At 36.1% G+C, this 18,026-nt stretch overlaps 1 protein-coding gene across 2 annotated transcripts in view; it reads left to right on the forward strand.

Annotated features, from left to right (window-relative positions):
• The window catches only part of LOC137287232 (serine-rich adhesin for platelets-like), a 62,678-nt gene that overhangs the window by 14,612 nt on the left and 30,040 nt on the right, over positions 1-18,026 (forward strand). Inside the window, exon 1 of one of the 2 annotated variants that reach the window (XM_067819426.1) lies at positions 16,786-16,824. The exons of the other annotated variant lie outside the window; for it this stretch is intronic. Coding sequence (XP_067675527.1) covers positions 16,794-16,824 — 31 coding nt within the window. The 5' untranslated portion in view covers positions 16,786-16,793. Of the gene's footprint in view, positions 1-16,785; positions 16,825-18,026 lie in introns of those variants that run through there. 2 annotated transcript variants of the gene reach the window in all.

Here is an 18,026-nt window from a genome sequence, read left to right on the forward strand (position 1 = left end):
GTAAGTCGTCACAACTATGGAAGAAAAGTGTGACACAAAGTTGAAAAGAAGATATCACATTCAACAGTTTTCTAAAGTGGTTTGTAGCCCCCAAATTTGCTTATGAATAACTATTGAATTGGCTGTTGCCCACTCAGCTGTGAATCTTGAATTAACAGGCAGTTTTCTGAATTAAATATTGAAGCTTCCCGCAGTTTCCACTTTGCAATGAATGGTCTGTTAATCAGCTCTGATGCTGCTTCAAGGATTATTGAAATGTCGCTCTCTGAAAACGACTGTGTATGAAGGAGGCAACATCTGGTGTTAAGGTTCTAAAGAGGGAAAATGGTTCTTTTCCCCAATTTGTATTATATTGTTTGAACAAAAGAGACATCAGCTAGGGAAAGAAACAGAAAATTGCTGTCACACATGTTGAGATATGTCAAGGCTCATTTATTCTTTATAGAAAAAATAGATTAGGAAAAGTGGAAAAACATTTGAATAACCCTTTATGCATGGTAAATCAGATGATATCTTGAATATTCATATTTCTAATGCTGTAAGAAGCAATCTAGAAATATAGGTTATTACTTTTTATGAGTTTTCTTGAACCTTTATAGTGATCAAAGTTAATCTCCTTCCTCTATATAATGATGCTTTCTGTAATGTCCTAACAAATGCTCTTAATTATCTTTTTCCTGAAAGAATATGGTAATAAAAATAACACAGCTTCACTTATGATGCTTAAGAAGACTTCTCGAATTTAAACAGTGTTTACAGATTGGTCTCATATATCAGGTATAAAAGTAGAGTACAATGTCACCCTGTTAGTTTGTGTCACAAGCTTGACTCCCAGTGCAAGAACCTCTGACCTGGGTAATAATAGGGGTAACTGGTTACCATGGAAACAAGCCTAGGAGTTCATACCCCAGGTAAATAGAAGCCAGACTGAATTATGAAGGGTAACCTTTCATCCTTCACACTGATTACTGAGCCACCCTAGTGGTGTACAGCAAGGTGGTGTGCTGCTGCCCCAGTGATTCAACTAAAATGTGTTAAGGAGCATTTAGTCAGTCAGAAGAAAAAACAGCTTACATGATTGGTGGGTAAAGGGATGGAATTTCTGTACTTTGGTTGCAAACAGCCTGCATAGGATGTAGGTTATTTGGAATATTCTGTAGCTAAAAAATGTAGAATTAATAGGTTACATTGGGTGAACTGTGTCACCGACATACAGGCTTCTACAGCAAAACCCAGAAAGGTTGTAGAAACTCAGAATAAAGAGGAAAATGAAAACTGGAGCCTCACTTAAAATGTTGAAACAATTTTAGACCATAGTGGCAACAAAACAAGTTTAATTGGTATAAGAACATGTCAAGTTAAAAAAATATGAACAAACAAGTGAACTTGTGTTTGCTGTAGAAAAGTAGTTTAAAGGTGATGTTTACATTTTAAAATGTACATGCTTGTTTAAATTTACATATGAGAAAAATATATCTAATGGTTTATTTGTTATAATAGCTTAAACACATGCTTCTTGGACAATGATTTAATGAATAATTTATAATTCAAAAGACATTGACTGGTCTTGTAATGTAATCTACATTATTAGACACAAGCACCATGAATAACCACTTGATAATTGGATATACAGTGCTATACAAATGGACTTACAATTATTATTAAGATCGTATATAAACACAGTAGTTTATCAATACTATTGGTTTGTTTATTAATAGCATACAGCTGAAATAATCATGATCATGTTGATAGTCAACCATTAGTTTTCATTGTACGACAAGACCTTCAGGGTTACTCAAGCAGATCGCTGCTTCATATTTTGTTGTAATGTCTCGTGATGATTGATTGGGTGTGACAATCATTCAGTGACTGCCATTTGACAGGAGCGACTTGACACGCTTGACTGGACATTGGAAAATAAAATATTTAATTATGGGTCCTGAAATGAATATCCTGGAACTCAAATAGCACTGATTGTTATCTTGTTGATAAGTGGACGGTTGGATTTCCTAAAGTCTAATTTATGCATTTTGTTCATGCAAGATCAATACTGTACGTGTGCCATAGTGAATGAACAGGGATTGTGAATTTGAGTAAAGAGTCATGTGCTGTCAAATGTCTCAGGATAGTTCCAGGAAGAATATTGATAAATTAATTATGTATGTGGCACATGAAAACAATCTCATTGTCCTATAAGTAATCACTCTGTTGTCTTGAGACTAGTAATTTTGTTGGTATTTGTTTGTTGTTTGTTGACAAGAAAAGAATTATTCTTAAAGCAAGTAAGATTTTGTTCATAGTAACTAAGCATCAGCCCTGGACATAAAGCTGTTAAAACAAAGGAATGTGTGTATTATTTAAAATATTCCTGAAGAAAACAAATACAGAAAGCTGAAGACAATCGGCAGCTGTACAAAATTTAAGCATGAAATTGAGAAGACAGATCTCACATATCCTCTCTTAAAGAACGTGCCCAACGGCCTGTTGTCATGAAGAAAACATGGTCAGTTTAACAGCCTTTGTTGGTTTTGTCCCTTTATGGAGTTAGTGAGAGGTCAGGAGCTTCCCAGACAATGGCTACCTGTTTTAATCAATTTTGCTGACTAACCAATAAATGAAGATGGACATAATTCAGTGCCCTGCAGCACTTTGAAGAGGATGTGCCTTGCATCTGAGGCCGTCAGTATAGACCTGAATTCAGGCTAGACTCATTGAGGACTTATTAATTCACAATTAACAAGTACCAACAGCTTCATCAGTTGATGTGATGGGTCTACAACCCTCAGGGAGAAATGTAGATGCTGATACGCCCTAGTTCATCCTTTGATGATTTGGAAACCAATACAGTCACTTAAGTTGACTTGAAATCTGATTAAAGGCAGTGTATAAAGACAGTTAAGAACCATTTGTTTTTGTAATTAGTGTTTTGGAAGTGAATGCTAACTAAACTTTGTGAAAATCTCTTTAGCAAACACCTTTATATTCTTTGATCTATTTATGAAAGTTTTACCTATTTTTTTACATGCTCAGTGGAATTTAATTCAGCTGGTTATTTCCTAGTGTTAATAATTCACATAACTGGGTTTATTTTTCTTTTTTATGTATTGGCCTTGGCTTTTTTAATACTTCAAAAATGAAGGTAAATGATAATGGCAACACACTTGAGGGCATTCTAGTGAACTTATCTTCTACTATGTATCATGTCAAGCCATCATATGTCACATAAAAGATATTCAGTTCAACACATGCAGATTGGTTGATCAGATACATCTATCTGTTGTGTGATCATGACTCTAAGGCCATCCGTTATGACAGGTGAAACACTGCAAAGGGCAGGTGCCTGGACAGTGATCTTTATTGTTTTCATAGCACTAAATGGCAATAAAACAGGGGACTATCAGCAAACATTTTCAGTATCGGTGACTGTAGGTGTTTTTTCATCACTCGATATTTACTGTTAGATCAAGTGTTGAAAACAGTGATAATATGCTCTACAAAATTGTGAAATGGTGTTATATTTGTGTAACACTACACTGAATAGTTTCCACACTGAATTGTTTATTTGTTTAGCATTGTTTTGACTGAAATTCAATACGTCAATACATCAGGACATGTAGATCATGTCTTTGTATGGTACTGTGTGGAAGTAGTGCAGCACAGAAGCATAGTTCATCCATACAGCTTTATCAATATCAAGGGCACCTGGATGACCACCGGTAATTTACCTGTAGTTCAACCAATGGTCAGTGAAGCTGAGGCATTGTCCAGCATGATCAAGATTGTCCGTTGCTGTCAGGATAAGCCATGCTGGAGGAGGAGACCTGTCGATAAGCCATCACGAGAACCTGCCCAAATGACAATTGCAAGTTATTATCATATAACAATGGCTACCTGGATGCTGGACAACTATCAGCAGTTTCAGCTGTGAGAGTAACAATAATTACTGGCTTATTATGGCCAGGTCAACTTTGTCAGCTACGCAGGTGGGGCTTTGTCTAGGAAGTTAAATTAGGGCTGATATCAGTTTGAATCAGGGTAGTATGTGTGGACTCAGTGAGGAGCATGTGTTAGTGAATGATTTACTGAGATTTGATAGATCGTATCAGGTGTCCTTAAAAAATGGTGTGTCCATAATTAGAATAGATGAATTGAGGTGGTTTGGGAATATGATTGGTGATTTGGTATTTTAGTCCACATGTGCCTTAAGAGGATTTGGTTGTCAGTGAAAGCTGTCAAATGGCTTTGGTCTGTTATTTGTAAAAATATTTTTATGGTCCTACTGCCTGTCTCCATTTCATACATAGTCTGATATTATTAAGTCTAGTTTTGTGTGCCTATTGTGAGACTGGAGTTGTAAGTTATTAACAAGAAAGTTACATGTTTAAGAATGCATTGAATTGATTGAAACCAAGTCATGAGGGAATTTTATGAGCCAATTTGATAAAGTAAATATTATTATACATGAAGCTGAAAATCTAAGTTGGATTATTGTATTTCAAATGATAAATATTTGTACTAACTTATATTTTGTGCGTGTTATTTTATCACTTGTGGCAAATTATAACATTTGCCATATAATCTACCCAGTTTTGAAAAACTGGTAAACTTCTTTTAAAAAAACCCAAAAAAACATTTCTCTATGTAAGCAGTGTTTGGAATGTTGTTGTTCAAATTAAATAAATCAGAGACAATATATTGTTGCTAGTCACTAGAATATAACTGCATGGCAAACAGACCTCATACTTAGCTATCCGGTCATGTCTGGAAGGCTTGGGATATGGTAATTCCAGAGAGAGAGTTACTGTTAACATGTATGAGCACCTGTTTCATGGTATACATAAAGTAGTTATTTTAGGCTCATGTTCATTGCTATTTAACATTAACACCTGATGCACAAGTCCTATTGTTACATTGTCGTGTGAATAGCATGTTCATTATCTAGGCTTGCCTTCTTGAACACATGGACAGCCAGATATGTTCTAGATGTGCCAGAAGTTGTTGAAACTTCATTCAGCAATAAATTAGCCATATCGCTAATGGAGCCTGCACCAAAACATCCAGTGATTGACATCATGAGCATGCTATATAATCAGAATACAATGACATGCATTTGTGGACATTTGCTGACACCAGTCAAGCTTAAGACTAAATCCTAACTGTTGCTCCTTACATTTGGTTCTTTGGTTTTGTTTAGTGGTACACTCAACAATATTCCAGCTATGTGACAGCAGTCTGTAAAAGAGTCCAGTATGGACCAGACAATCCACTAATTGACATCATGGTCTTTGCAATCGGGCCTCTCATGACAAGCATATGCTTATTTTACAGTTTAATAACAGTTCTAAACCAGAATTTCTGGGTGTTAGGGTGGTGGGATAGTTTTAGTGGTCAAGCATTTGCCTGTCATGCCAAAGGTCTTGGTACCATCCCCAGCAAAAAATGAAGTCATCATAATCCTCCATCGTAATCTTACCTGCGTTTTATTAAAAGCAGCATAAAAACCAATTTAATCAACCATACAAGTGTGGTCGTGGACACCACAGTGTGTCAAGGACACCAAGTGTGGTCGTGGACATCACTGTGTGTCAAGGACACCAAGTGTGGTCGTGGACACCACAGGTTAACAAGATGTACCTGAGTGCTGAGATGACTTGGGAGGTACATCATGATTATCAGGTGTCTCCCGTGTCAGTCACATGACAAGGATATCATCAGTGAATAGTTTATCTTGTTTACCTCACAGCTAACACTTACCTATCATGCAGTCCATAAGTACCTGTACACCTGATGATGACAATGACAGGATAACTGTTGTTACCTAATCGACTACGTCACATCTTCATGAACTTGACTCCCTTCGCGTAAGTGAGTTTCAGTCAAATATGGTATCAGCTATCACTTTCTGTCACTTGGAAAAGAATAAGTGAGGTTAAGGTCACATTGGCAATCTCTGTAAATTACCCATGCCATATTTAGAATATTAGGTGCATAAAAGTAGGAAAAACCTGAAGAACATGAGGTTCAGAGTGTGATATGGCAAAATACTGACTTTAATGAGAAAAATTGAATAAAACAACAGAGGACGTCACCCAAACATCGACTGTTTAATCTTCAGGACGACATAACATGATTAGTTGGTGGTAGGGTGTAGTGATATAGAATTTGCAACCCTTCAAATTCTAATTCTAAGTCCAAATCAGAGAAAAATTCGAAGAGTGTTAGTTTTGATAAAGGCTTTATTCAACAGCTCCTATGGACAGATGTGTCACGCTTTGGGCCATTTGTTACATGCTGTATATCATATCTGTACAGGTGTGTCTTGTTACCTGTCAGGTGCATTTCACAAGTGTTTCCTTTTTAAGACAAGGTTAAAATTGTACATTTCAATGTGAAGTGAAATACTTATTTTAGAAAACTTGAAACATATGTTTAATTGTTTTGAATCCATTGTAGGAACTGTATCATTAAAAATAATTAACAAATAATTAATGTAAGTTTCATTAGACATGCTAAAAACTTGATATTTAGGAATAGTGGTATAATGCATAATCCTTTGTGTAATTTTAAATGTCAAATGACGAGTCACTAGAAGCAGAAATGCAGGGTTACACAAAATGTTATTTGCTGGTTTGACAGTGTTTGAATGACACGAAACATGAGAAAACACATGTTTACATTTCATTAGGCTGACTAACCCATTTGGATTACAGCCATGATCTAATACAACCACAAGGGAATGTTTTATCCCCACTGTATAAATGAACGTATTCTGCACTTACACACATTTTTCATCATGTTCATGTTATTGTACCAGTCATGAGTTTAGCATCACAGACATTACTGTAAATACTCTAGTGAACTTACCACAAGTGGTATTATCCCAAATTGCTATATGATTTAAAGTCATCATATTCATGAAAATAGGGATCTGTGTCAGCTTTAAGTCATAATGGGCATTTTACATATTTGTCAGTGGGTTAAGCATTCACTCATCTCACTAAAGGCCTGGGTTCAATACCCAGATGGATGTGTGACCCACTGCTATTTCTTGAATGTTCCGTTGATCCAGCTCCCTCAAAAACTCACTTTGGCTCGGTGACATACTCCAGGTTATCTGATATTTAGGTACACACCTTGCTTTTGCATGTTTCTTGATGAGCAGATTAGAACCTCATGCTATTATTAATGTTTTCCATTAAATATCAACGCAGTCCTGTGGCATATGTTTCACTATGTTGTGTTTCAATATCAGCAGCAATAAAATCATGCATAATGTGATATGGATTATAGATTATAGACAATAGACTACCTGAGCCTATCCAGGGGTTGTCTCAAAGATATTTCTGAAAAAGTCTTGAAACATTTTATGCAGAGCACCAGTAGAGACTGGTTCTACACATAGTTCAAAAGTCCTTGCCATAAGAACTACTAGTAAATTTGACAATTTCTAAGGTTTAATCTACATGTTTATTTTCTATTACTACACAACGTGAACAGTTAAGCTAGATTTTATCTCAAGCAACAAGTAAAGACGCTGATGAATCAGATTTACTTGAACATCTGAGGGTTTTGAGATGATCCTTATGTGAAATCCTAGTTGTAGAAGAAAAATGATTTTTTCGACTTTAATGGTGCACAGGACTACGCAGAGTAAAGAATCATTTGTTTGATGACAATGTGTCTACACAAGCATAGCAGAACCTTGGTGATCTTAGATATACAGGTGTTTTGTCAAGTAGATAATCTCACAGGCTCATTATCTATCTTGAACACAAGCTTTGGCACATTTTTTGGTGTCATTTTTTTTTTTTTTTTTTTTTTTTTTTTTTTTTTTTTTGTATCATTACATTCCATGTTTCTGAAGAAAATCTCTATCTTTGTTTCTGATCTGCTATTGATGACTGAAAGAATGCCGTAGGTCTTGGCTCCTAATACAAACATTCCATCTCATTGCTATGGATGATACTATTTCGTTCCTGTTATCTTAGAACCTATGAAATCTGTGCAAAGCCAAAACATCCAAGAAACAAGCTCAAACTGTTGATGATTGCTCTGAAAAACTTCTTGATATGGATGATATGATTTCAAAATGGGTAAATGCCAGTAACAGTTATGTGTTTTTTTAGGTCACTATCTGCCTTCTAAACAGATAAGTACATATACTGGATCATCGCTTTCCAATACCCAGCACAGTAGTGATGGATTATACTGATTTGACCTCTTGCTATTTGGAGTTGTGTCATCAAGTGACACTGGTGTCAGTCTTTCTTCAATAATCAGCCATGCTTGTGCCTGAAGGGAGTGGCCTAAAGGGCTCAGAAACAATGAAATGTTATAGATACATCTTCATGATAGTGTAGTGGAAGAGATTTGGGGGATGATTTTATAAAGGGTCTTCATTAATAGTGTAAGGCTGGCAGGTTCCGTTCATGAAGAGATGTCATGTTTTGATTGGCTGAAAAACTGAAAAGTATTATTAAATTATAAATGTATGTTCTGTTTAAGATTTCTTCAACAACCCATCAAAAGAAAATGATAGGAATTTATGAGTCCCCTTCTGTTCATATCTGTACTGAGGCAGTGGGGCAGCCTTAACAAGGTTTAAAGTGTCTGCTCATCATGCTGAAGACCCTGGTTCTATTCCCAATATGGGTAAATGAATGAAGCCCGTTTCAGCTTCACCATGCTAAACTTTCCCTCATTCTGCAGTTTCATTTGGATTGACAAATTTCTAACCTTGTCTCATTTTCATTTACCTATTTTATTTGGATTCTTTATGTTTGACAACAAGTATCTTTGCTATGATTATCACTCGTCATTGTCAAAGATTGTATATCATTATAGATCTTGTGATCAGCTGTTGTAATCATGGTAATGGTTGGGAAGGATTTTCAGCTCAAATTCTTTGCATGCCTGCTGTTAGTAATGGATCTGTCTGGAAAGCTCTGATCTGCTTTAGCATCAGTTCATATGACACGTTCCCTCATGTGTTCAAGATGTGCTTCTCTGGAAGTCCAAAATATATTCCTTAACTTTAGGACTGCAAAATTCAGCATTTAGTTTCTTTTTATTGTAATTGCATACCATTTAACCAACATTTGTTCATCTTGCACACCCATCCATCTGTTCATATTAGCAAAAAAATAGGAAATAATCATTATTAATGCCTGCACTAGATGTGATGCACTTTAAAGCTTACTCAAGGCAACAGATGAGGTCCTCATCAAGGACATTATCGGGATAAATACAGGGTAGAACTCCACTTCCCTGGTGTTATGACTTACCCTTGTATTATAGGCAGATCTAAGCAGCGTTGATTCTAGTCGGGGAGTACCCTGAGGCCATTGATGACAAGAATATTGTCTGGCCACAGGCCTCGCAGGCTTCAATTGCCACAAAAAACTGATTCATATCAGTTTATCTGTGGATCTGGGATGTAACTATTGTGGGCATTGTGACCTGAAAATGCCAGGTTTCTATCTGAAGATCAGTTTCTTTTTGTCAAACAGCTATCATTGTTGTAATCAAGTGTTGGTAAATCCAGGAAAAACTTACTGCCTTCTATTGTCAGTGATTTGAATCACAAGTCCATGACAGGACAAGGGTTTGACGGGTAGACATGATAGGGGATGGAGTGTGATGGAATGTTTTAGGAGGAAATGGGAGAGGCTCAAGTTCAAAACTGAAGAAAGGGTGAAAAGAATGGTTTGAGATGTACATAGGCACAATTACCGAAACCTCAGTTATGCGAGCTGATGGAGATTAGATGCAGATTGGAAGATAAGAAGGAATAAGGTGTTGGGAAGGCTTAGCATGTAGGGTTTGGGCAGACGCCTGGAATAGTCGTTTACGTGAAGCAATCCTGTGTGTGAATAAAGTCTCTGTCTGAAGCCAGTCTGTCAAATTCTCTTTAGTTCAGTAGTTTATTTTTGCCTAAATACAGATATTCTGTAAAGGAACACATACCGATTGGAAGCAATGGTAAGGGCAATTTCAGGTTGGTAGACTTTCAGATTTCAGCACAGATACTTGCTGCAGGTAATACCTTGAAACCAATTTTGGATGTAATTTACTATTCAGTCATAGTTTATGAGACATTACCTCTAGGATTCCACAATGGTGTATTCTTTGTAGTGAGATGGACAGATGTAGTACTTGCACCACAGTCATAGAACAACTAAGGTGATAAGATAGTACATGGTGATAATACATCAACGGTTGAATAAACCAGCATTCTTATGGTATAAACTGTTTATTGCCTCCTGTTTTAACTTGTATAAGTGTTATACACTCTCACTATGTTTATGTCATGTAATACTAATTACCAAGGATAATGTTTTATGTGACAATGATGCTGCATCTGAACATGTACCATTTTGTATCATTATGACCCCAGGATATCATTATTAGCCACATTAGTGCTCAAAGTGCATTGCCAGAACATTCAAGGAATTTGACACCTACATGTTGAAACTAAACATTTAGCTATCAAATAGGTGCTGATATGGTACTGTGGGCAAAATGATGGCAGAAATAGTAGTTTTCTATTATTGACACCCAGCAGAGGAACCACATGGCTGCCTTAATTTAATTGTGGCCATTATGTACCATTAAGTCACCTTTCTATACAACAGGGTGACAGAGACTGGAGGTCAGTGCCCCGTAAATCCTTTGATCCATGGTGGAATTAGAACTTCAGTTAGAGAGAACAATTGCTACAGGGGACACAGGAACACAATGTGGTGGGAGGGATGTGTTACTGCTTGTTATGCAACATTAACCAAGCAAGGTGTTGATGTGTTGATAGGATATGCATTAACTTAACAGCCTTTCCAAAGAATCTCTCTAACATGGGATGGATTGGTTCTGAATCCATTTTGAAGGTTGAGATCCTGTCATACAGACTTGGCTTATTGGCAGTTACGTATCGTTGTGATACATATCTTCAAAAGGATTCTTGAATAAAAAGGATGCTAACCTGCTCCTGTTTGATATATTGTGTCAACAAGAACCGTGGCCATTCTACACTGTGATGTGAGCTACAATTTTCATCAGTTTGGATTTGAACCCATGAAGATCCAGGTTAGAATTGATCTTCAGTAACCCATGCTTGTCATAGGATGGGACAAACAGGATCTGGCTGTCAGACTTGCTGATTTGGTTGACTCATGTCATGGTATCCCATTTGCATGGACTGGTGCTTATAGTGTTGATCACTGGATTGAGTTGTCCAGATTCATTTATTTACCGACTGTGGCCAATATTGCTGAGTGTGGCATATAACTAATCTCACTCACTCAATCTGTTTGAGTATAAGCAGTAAGTCAGGGCACTGTGTAGATCAAGGCCGTTTTTGTTATGGTAATGGGGTGTTATCATAAATATACTGTTCACACAGTCAACTTCACATTCAGAATTCATTGACTTAAATGAAAACAAAGATTTCATTTACTGTAAATGCTATTAACATCCAGTACCAGGATCTTGTATTGTCCTGAGAGACAAAATGACAAAATAGACAAAACCATTTCAATAATCATAACAAGTTCTTTGTCCAAACTCGATGATAAACATGTTTTTGAATCACTCTCAAATTAGTCAAATCTTAATAATGTAAGTTGTTCATGAAAATGTCGGGGCAGTGAAGTAGCCTAGTGGTTAAAGCATCCACTCGTCATGCCGAAGACAGAAGCCCATTTCTGGTGTCCCTTGCCATGATATTAATGGAATATTGCTAAAATTAGCGGAAAATTAAATTCACTCACTCATGAAAAGGTCAGTGAATGTTACCCAACTAGCACCACCAAGCACAAACACATGAAGGGGCTGATCTGTTGTTAACCTGTGATAAAAATATACAAGGTTAATAATTTAGACAGAGTGAGTTAAAAGAATATTTGAAAGATTGTTACTCATAAGCACAAAAGACATCAAACAAATAAACATTCTCGAGACAACAATGCATATTTGTATCTTGTACAATGTACTTGTATTCATCATAAATAGAAGTAAGGACGCCAATCTGAAAATATAACTTTCATTTCTGTGTGAAACCAGTCATAAATTTACATAAAATAAGTACAATATGATGTGTGTGTTGCTATGATAAAATGATTCATGACCCAGATATTATGAATTAGTTGTCAAGATGTTTTCTATGATTCAGTGAGCATACATTTCATTCAAATTCCACTCCTGGGAAACTTTAGTATCTCAGCAACTCACATGGAGTGTTCATTTCAAAGTATGTTGACTCACATCATTTCCACTCATATTGTCACCTGGCATTTTATGGTTTGGTATTGTGAGACAGCTGACATACGTTACTAAATAATCTACCCACATAACGATGGGAGTTCCATGGCATACAGACACAGCAGTACATCATCTTGTGTAGGGTTTGGATACTCTTTTCTGTTCACTCAATGATTTCATTCAGCCAGAAATACAGTATTTATCAATGACATTGGACAACACATGTCATCACCATACCCACGCACTTTTAACACTGACATATATGAGGAACAAACATTTGTGTGAGTTCAGTCAATCATTGCAGCTCCTATACTATTATATTTCTAACTTTATCCTGTAGATTCTAAAGCTGTTGTTATTACTAAACCTGATATATATAATCATGATAATTAAAGGTAAATACAAGATAAATAGATCTGTCTCAAACAGAGCATAGGCCTCCATTTTCTATGTCTTAACCTGTTTGAAAGACAGATTGAAAGAACCATCAATATGTATTACACGATGAACTCCCTGAACTCAGGATATGTTTGTAAACGAATCATGCACTTTGTGTGTGACATAATACATGCTTTTTGTAGGAAGTGTGTCAGGGTGATTATCTAGATCATTGCATAAATATGAGAGGGATTTTTCAATGTTAAACACTGGGTTTAAGTAAATATATTATGTTTGCTTGAGCAATTTCCTATGGCAACAGATCCAGTATCACAGAATACATGAATAACTATCTACAAAATGAGCTCTTGACATGTTTCAGCAAAGTAAATTTTGATGTTCTTGTTAATGTGCACTTCCTATTTTAAATTAGTACATTTAAAACACATTTGAGCTAAAATTCAGTCTAGATTGATAAGCATATTGTTTTACATCTTCAACTTCCAGTTATTGGTTTTGCGATTTATAGTGTAAAATTGACTTTGACCATCTTGAATGCTAATAGATACCAAGATGAATTTTTAAGTTGGGATAAAGAACATAAGTAATATATTGTCATGTTCATATATTAATATTTTTTATGTTTCACGTTTGCTTTTTCATGTGTCAGTCTTAGATCCAACTAAATTCATATGAGGCGATCATTTTCAGGAAGTCACTTTCTTCTTTAAGACATCAGCCATTTACAGTTAATTATTCTCCCACTGTTATGTGCTAATGTAATAAGGTGTATTGATAGGCATTGCTCTGTATTATATACCGGCTTGATGCAGATATGATCATACATAGCCTGGCAGAAGTGCCACACCCAGATGTTGATAGCATAACCAAAATATTTCTTATACTGCTTAGACACAATAAAATAGCATTGAATGTACATGGTATGCCCTTTCTAAACACTCAAATAAATTAGTGATGTTGATGTATTGGATAATGGGATGTACATGATATGCCCTTCTGAAAGCCCAAATAAATGAGTGATTTTGATGTATTTGGACAGAGACCATATACCAATATCAGTATAAGGTCTCTGATTCGGATCAGTGGGTACATGACACCAATATGTGTCAATTAAATCAGAATATCCTTGCTTTGATCATGTCTGTATGATCCTCCTGAGCCTTCAAACACACAGCTATTCATAATTAATGCAACATGTATATTGATTCAATTTTCAGATGAGAAAACAGCTTTACCATAATCCCAGAGGATAATAAACATGGTGAACATTAATTCTAGTCCCGACATGTCCTTGCTTTAATATATTCATTATTATCAAAGGATTATTTCATTTCAAAATTGCATGTTTTACCTTCGTAAACACAAGGTACCTGATGATTTTGCTGATCTTATGTACTCCATGTGACGACAGCGTTTTTCGCAGTGATCCACAGACACGTAAACTTGCATGTCCCAAATACCATTACTCTGCCTGTGTTATAGATTACAAGTTCTTAGCAAGCACTGTTTAGACAAAGCCAAGGTTATTTGCGTAATTGATTTTGCTTTCAGGTATTACAAGCATGCATCTCTCCCTGTGTATGACACTACCATGGTGTGCTGTTACGCAAGATAAAAGGCTCACTGTGTGTAGATAATGTTTGTCAATACTTTTCTGTTCCTGAATCAGATGTTACCACCTGGAAACAGTAATACCTGTTCCTGATTGCAATAAGAGACTTATAAATTCACCAGTAAATCTCCAGAACCCACTGTCAGACACTGATGTTTGTGTGTAAAATAAGTTGAGGTTGGTTGATGTTTACATATCTTCGATCATTCCTTCTTGTAAGACCTGTGACAGTTTTTCAGTGAGCTCCTCCTAAGTGAGGCAGTCTGCCAGCTCTTTCTGTACTCCAACGATCTTACTTCTTTGTTAACTTAGTTTTTGATCATTTCCTTGATACCAATAGTGTCCAAACATACAGTTTTTACCACCAACTCTGTGGAGGTTCTTGGAGAGATTGGCTGTCAGTAATTCTGAGGGCTTGTTACAGACGGCTGCATATACCACATCATCATAATATTTGTAATAACATAATGAAGAGAAATTGAGGAGCATATATTCAAATTATATTTACTGCTTTGGTAAGTTTATACACTTCCTGAAAGAAACCAGATAACGCCTAGAAATTCTGCAGGGTCACGGTCGAAAAATCTCTGCGAAGTCATTCGTAAGGATCACAACAAATAAATTTATTATGAACAAAACAATTCAGTTTATTGCTTTGGAAAAAAAAGGTTTGAAACAAAATCTTTTAAAGTGTCTGAGGATTGGAACAAACATGCATACAATTGCATAAAATTTTGTGAAATTAAGTAACGGAACTTTTAAGGTGATATCAAAACTGAAACAAATGCACATACTATATTGCAATATTCAGCTGCAACATCAGGAAAGGTCATTTCTATCCATCCCCAGATAATTGTGTGTCATCGTACCAAACAAACATGGATCTTAGAGTACACAAGAACAATCACTAGGTTTTTCTGCATGGTCGAAGCATAGTTCCTGATTCGGTTCAGGTTGTGATTCAGACCTTTCACTCAGGTTAACCGAACTGCTGTAAGGTTGTAGTGTGGTTACCTGGATCACACAGTTTGCATAAGTTCTTGACCTAGATCTGGCTGACAATAGTGCCACAACAGCTCAGTGTTGTTGCTCAGCTTTACTACGAGCAGGTTATGGTAATTGCTACCATTGTGTAAAGGCTTATAGTATCTACTGCACATTTTAAGGAGAAACATGCCACAGACTCACAATAAAGAAACAGGTGCTTGCTCTGGGTTACTTAATGCAACATAATTACGCACACATTTTTTAGGGGGTCAGCGATAGGTACATGATGTTCTTTACCTGTACTGACATTTTATTTCCATAGAATGCTAACTTCAAAGCGTGAGAAGAATTTTATGTCACTTGAGACAATATTCCAACAAAATCACTGCAGGAGGGAGGGAGGGACACTCAGAAAGGGTTGTACAACATTGTGCCAATGGGGGATATCAGATCCAGGAGTTGGCAATTAACCTATAGCCTTCTGAATTAATTTCAGCATGAGGCGTCTTGCATGACAAAAGATCAAACTGAATATGTTGATTTATCTGGCAGAAGAGTCCTGTTTCTTCTATGTAATCTGGAGCAAGCAGTGTCTTCTAAAACAGTTTTATATCATGCATCACAATTCATTATAAGCACTGTTAATCTATTTAGAACATTCAGCAGTAATTCTGGATACTTAATCCCCCAGTGGTCAGTTTAACTAATATTCCCCCCATGCAATTATTAGTGTAACTAATTGATGAACCCATTGCTACACAAAGAAAACCTATGGAAAGGCAGTATTTTGTCATTAGTTGTTGTCAGTCACTAGGAACAGTTCCATGCACAGTCAGCAATGTCCATAGCATATCCCTTAGGGCTTTGCCTGGCCCCTTGGGCAGTTTGCCTGCATATAAACTAAGGATTACTTTGTCCTTACATTAACATGTGGCCGAGTCATTGTGTGTAGCTAGTCAGTAACATGGAAAATTGCATCTACTGTTTTCATGACACACAGACAGACATTAAAAAAACATCATCATCTGTTTTCATGTTTGTAAGTCCTCATGCATGAAGCATCCTTTTGAAACCTATGTTTGAATTCACTTTTTCTTCTGAGAGTATAAATTTGATAACATACAAAATGTAACTTATTTTGACACATATTGTATGCTGTATTTTTTTTTTTATTTATTTATTATTTTTTTTTAAAACTAGAAATAAGTAGAAGCAGGTCTGTTCATCAGTTTTTATATTTATTTTCCCATTCTCAACCATTTTTAAGTTGATAAATATGATGCAGAGCTGTTGTTGCAGTTTATGGCCTGTTCATTCATTTTGGATTCAGAAAATAAATCTTTTCAGTTTCATTTTATTGCCAGGGGGCATATCAGGAAGCTTACAAAAGGTTTTCAGAGATCAAGCCCCAGAGGCAATCTTTAATGAAGTGCATTAGAAAGACTTTCCCACAGATTTCACTTTTGTTTTCCATCACTGATCATTGTGTAGAGTTGCTCTGAGTGTGGCATGGTTTGAAGACATGGGCAAAAGTGGAAATATGTTTAAAAAGTTCAAAAGGAAATGTAAAGGTAAATGCTATTTTATATATTCATTTTTGTTAATTTGAAATATACCTACCAACAATCTTTACTTGTAAACAAATGTCAACTCCTTATATAGCTGAAGAAATTTTGAAAATCCCAGTTTTCTATTCTTTGTATTTGGTAATGAATCATCCAAAGCACTGTAGTTTACTGTGCAGTGTTCCATCCACTGTGTATGCAACAAACGTGTTGTCATGAGTTTGAAACCTGTTTTTCCCTCATTATACTTCAAAGTATCTGAACTACATATGCATACTCAAAGTTTTTCTCCCACATTTAGGTGATACACCATGATGGCACTGGATACTCTCCATAGCAGCATGAAACCCTATTAAGCCACCCTCCGGTCTCTCACTCACTCACTCACTCATTCACTTCATTACATCATGTGTTTATTTTATGTCAATAGGGACTTCTAAAACTTCCATACAAAGCAGTTGAACTTGATACATGGATAGCTGGAGAAAATCTAACATAATCATCTGTAATTGTGGCTAGTTTCATTTGATTGATTAATAACACCTGGTAGTTGTTCGTCTAGGTATATATGTGATCCTAACTGAGTTGTGAAGACTGATGTGATAATCAATGATCTTGTTGATAATTCATGTCTTGACAAGATAGACAGGTCCAGACAAATACTAGTATCCATATGTCTGGATTAAGAATGTACGTGTACTTGTTTTATCTGTCAGTGATGGTAAAAACAAGACCTAACCTGTCTGTAGTCAAGTTTGTCGTAACCAGTATTATTGACATAACATAAGTCAGTAAGGCTTTGAGTAAGGTCCGTCCTGTGCATGACCCAACAAAAGCACTAGAATCTGTACTTTACTAAGAAAGTGTAATACCTAATATTACATTTTTTACATTTTACCACATCTGAAATGGCATTATGTATTCATAAATGTCTTACGTTATGACACACAGTCACAAGTTAATACCTGTAGTGGGTAGTCTAGTGGTGAAGGCATTTACCTGTGATACTGAAGACCTGGGTTTGACTCCCACATGGCTACAGTGTATGGAGCTCATTTCTCAGTGATATTGCTGGAACATTACTGAAAGTGACATATCCAGCCACTCAAAATGATAAAGCGGGATCAAAATTCTTACAAGTCTTCAGATTCATCCAAAGAAATACAAGAGTCATGTTAATGTCAGTAGACCAGACAACAAGATTCATA

The sequence above is a fragment of the Haliotis asinina genome, chromosome 6 (genome assembly GCF_037392515.1).
Source record: "Haliotis asinina isolate JCU_RB_2024 chromosome 6, JCU_Hal_asi_v2, whole genome shotgun sequence".
NCBI classification, from domain to species: domain Eukaryota; kingdom Metazoa; phylum Mollusca; class Gastropoda; order Lepetellida; family Haliotidae; genus Haliotis; species Haliotis asinina.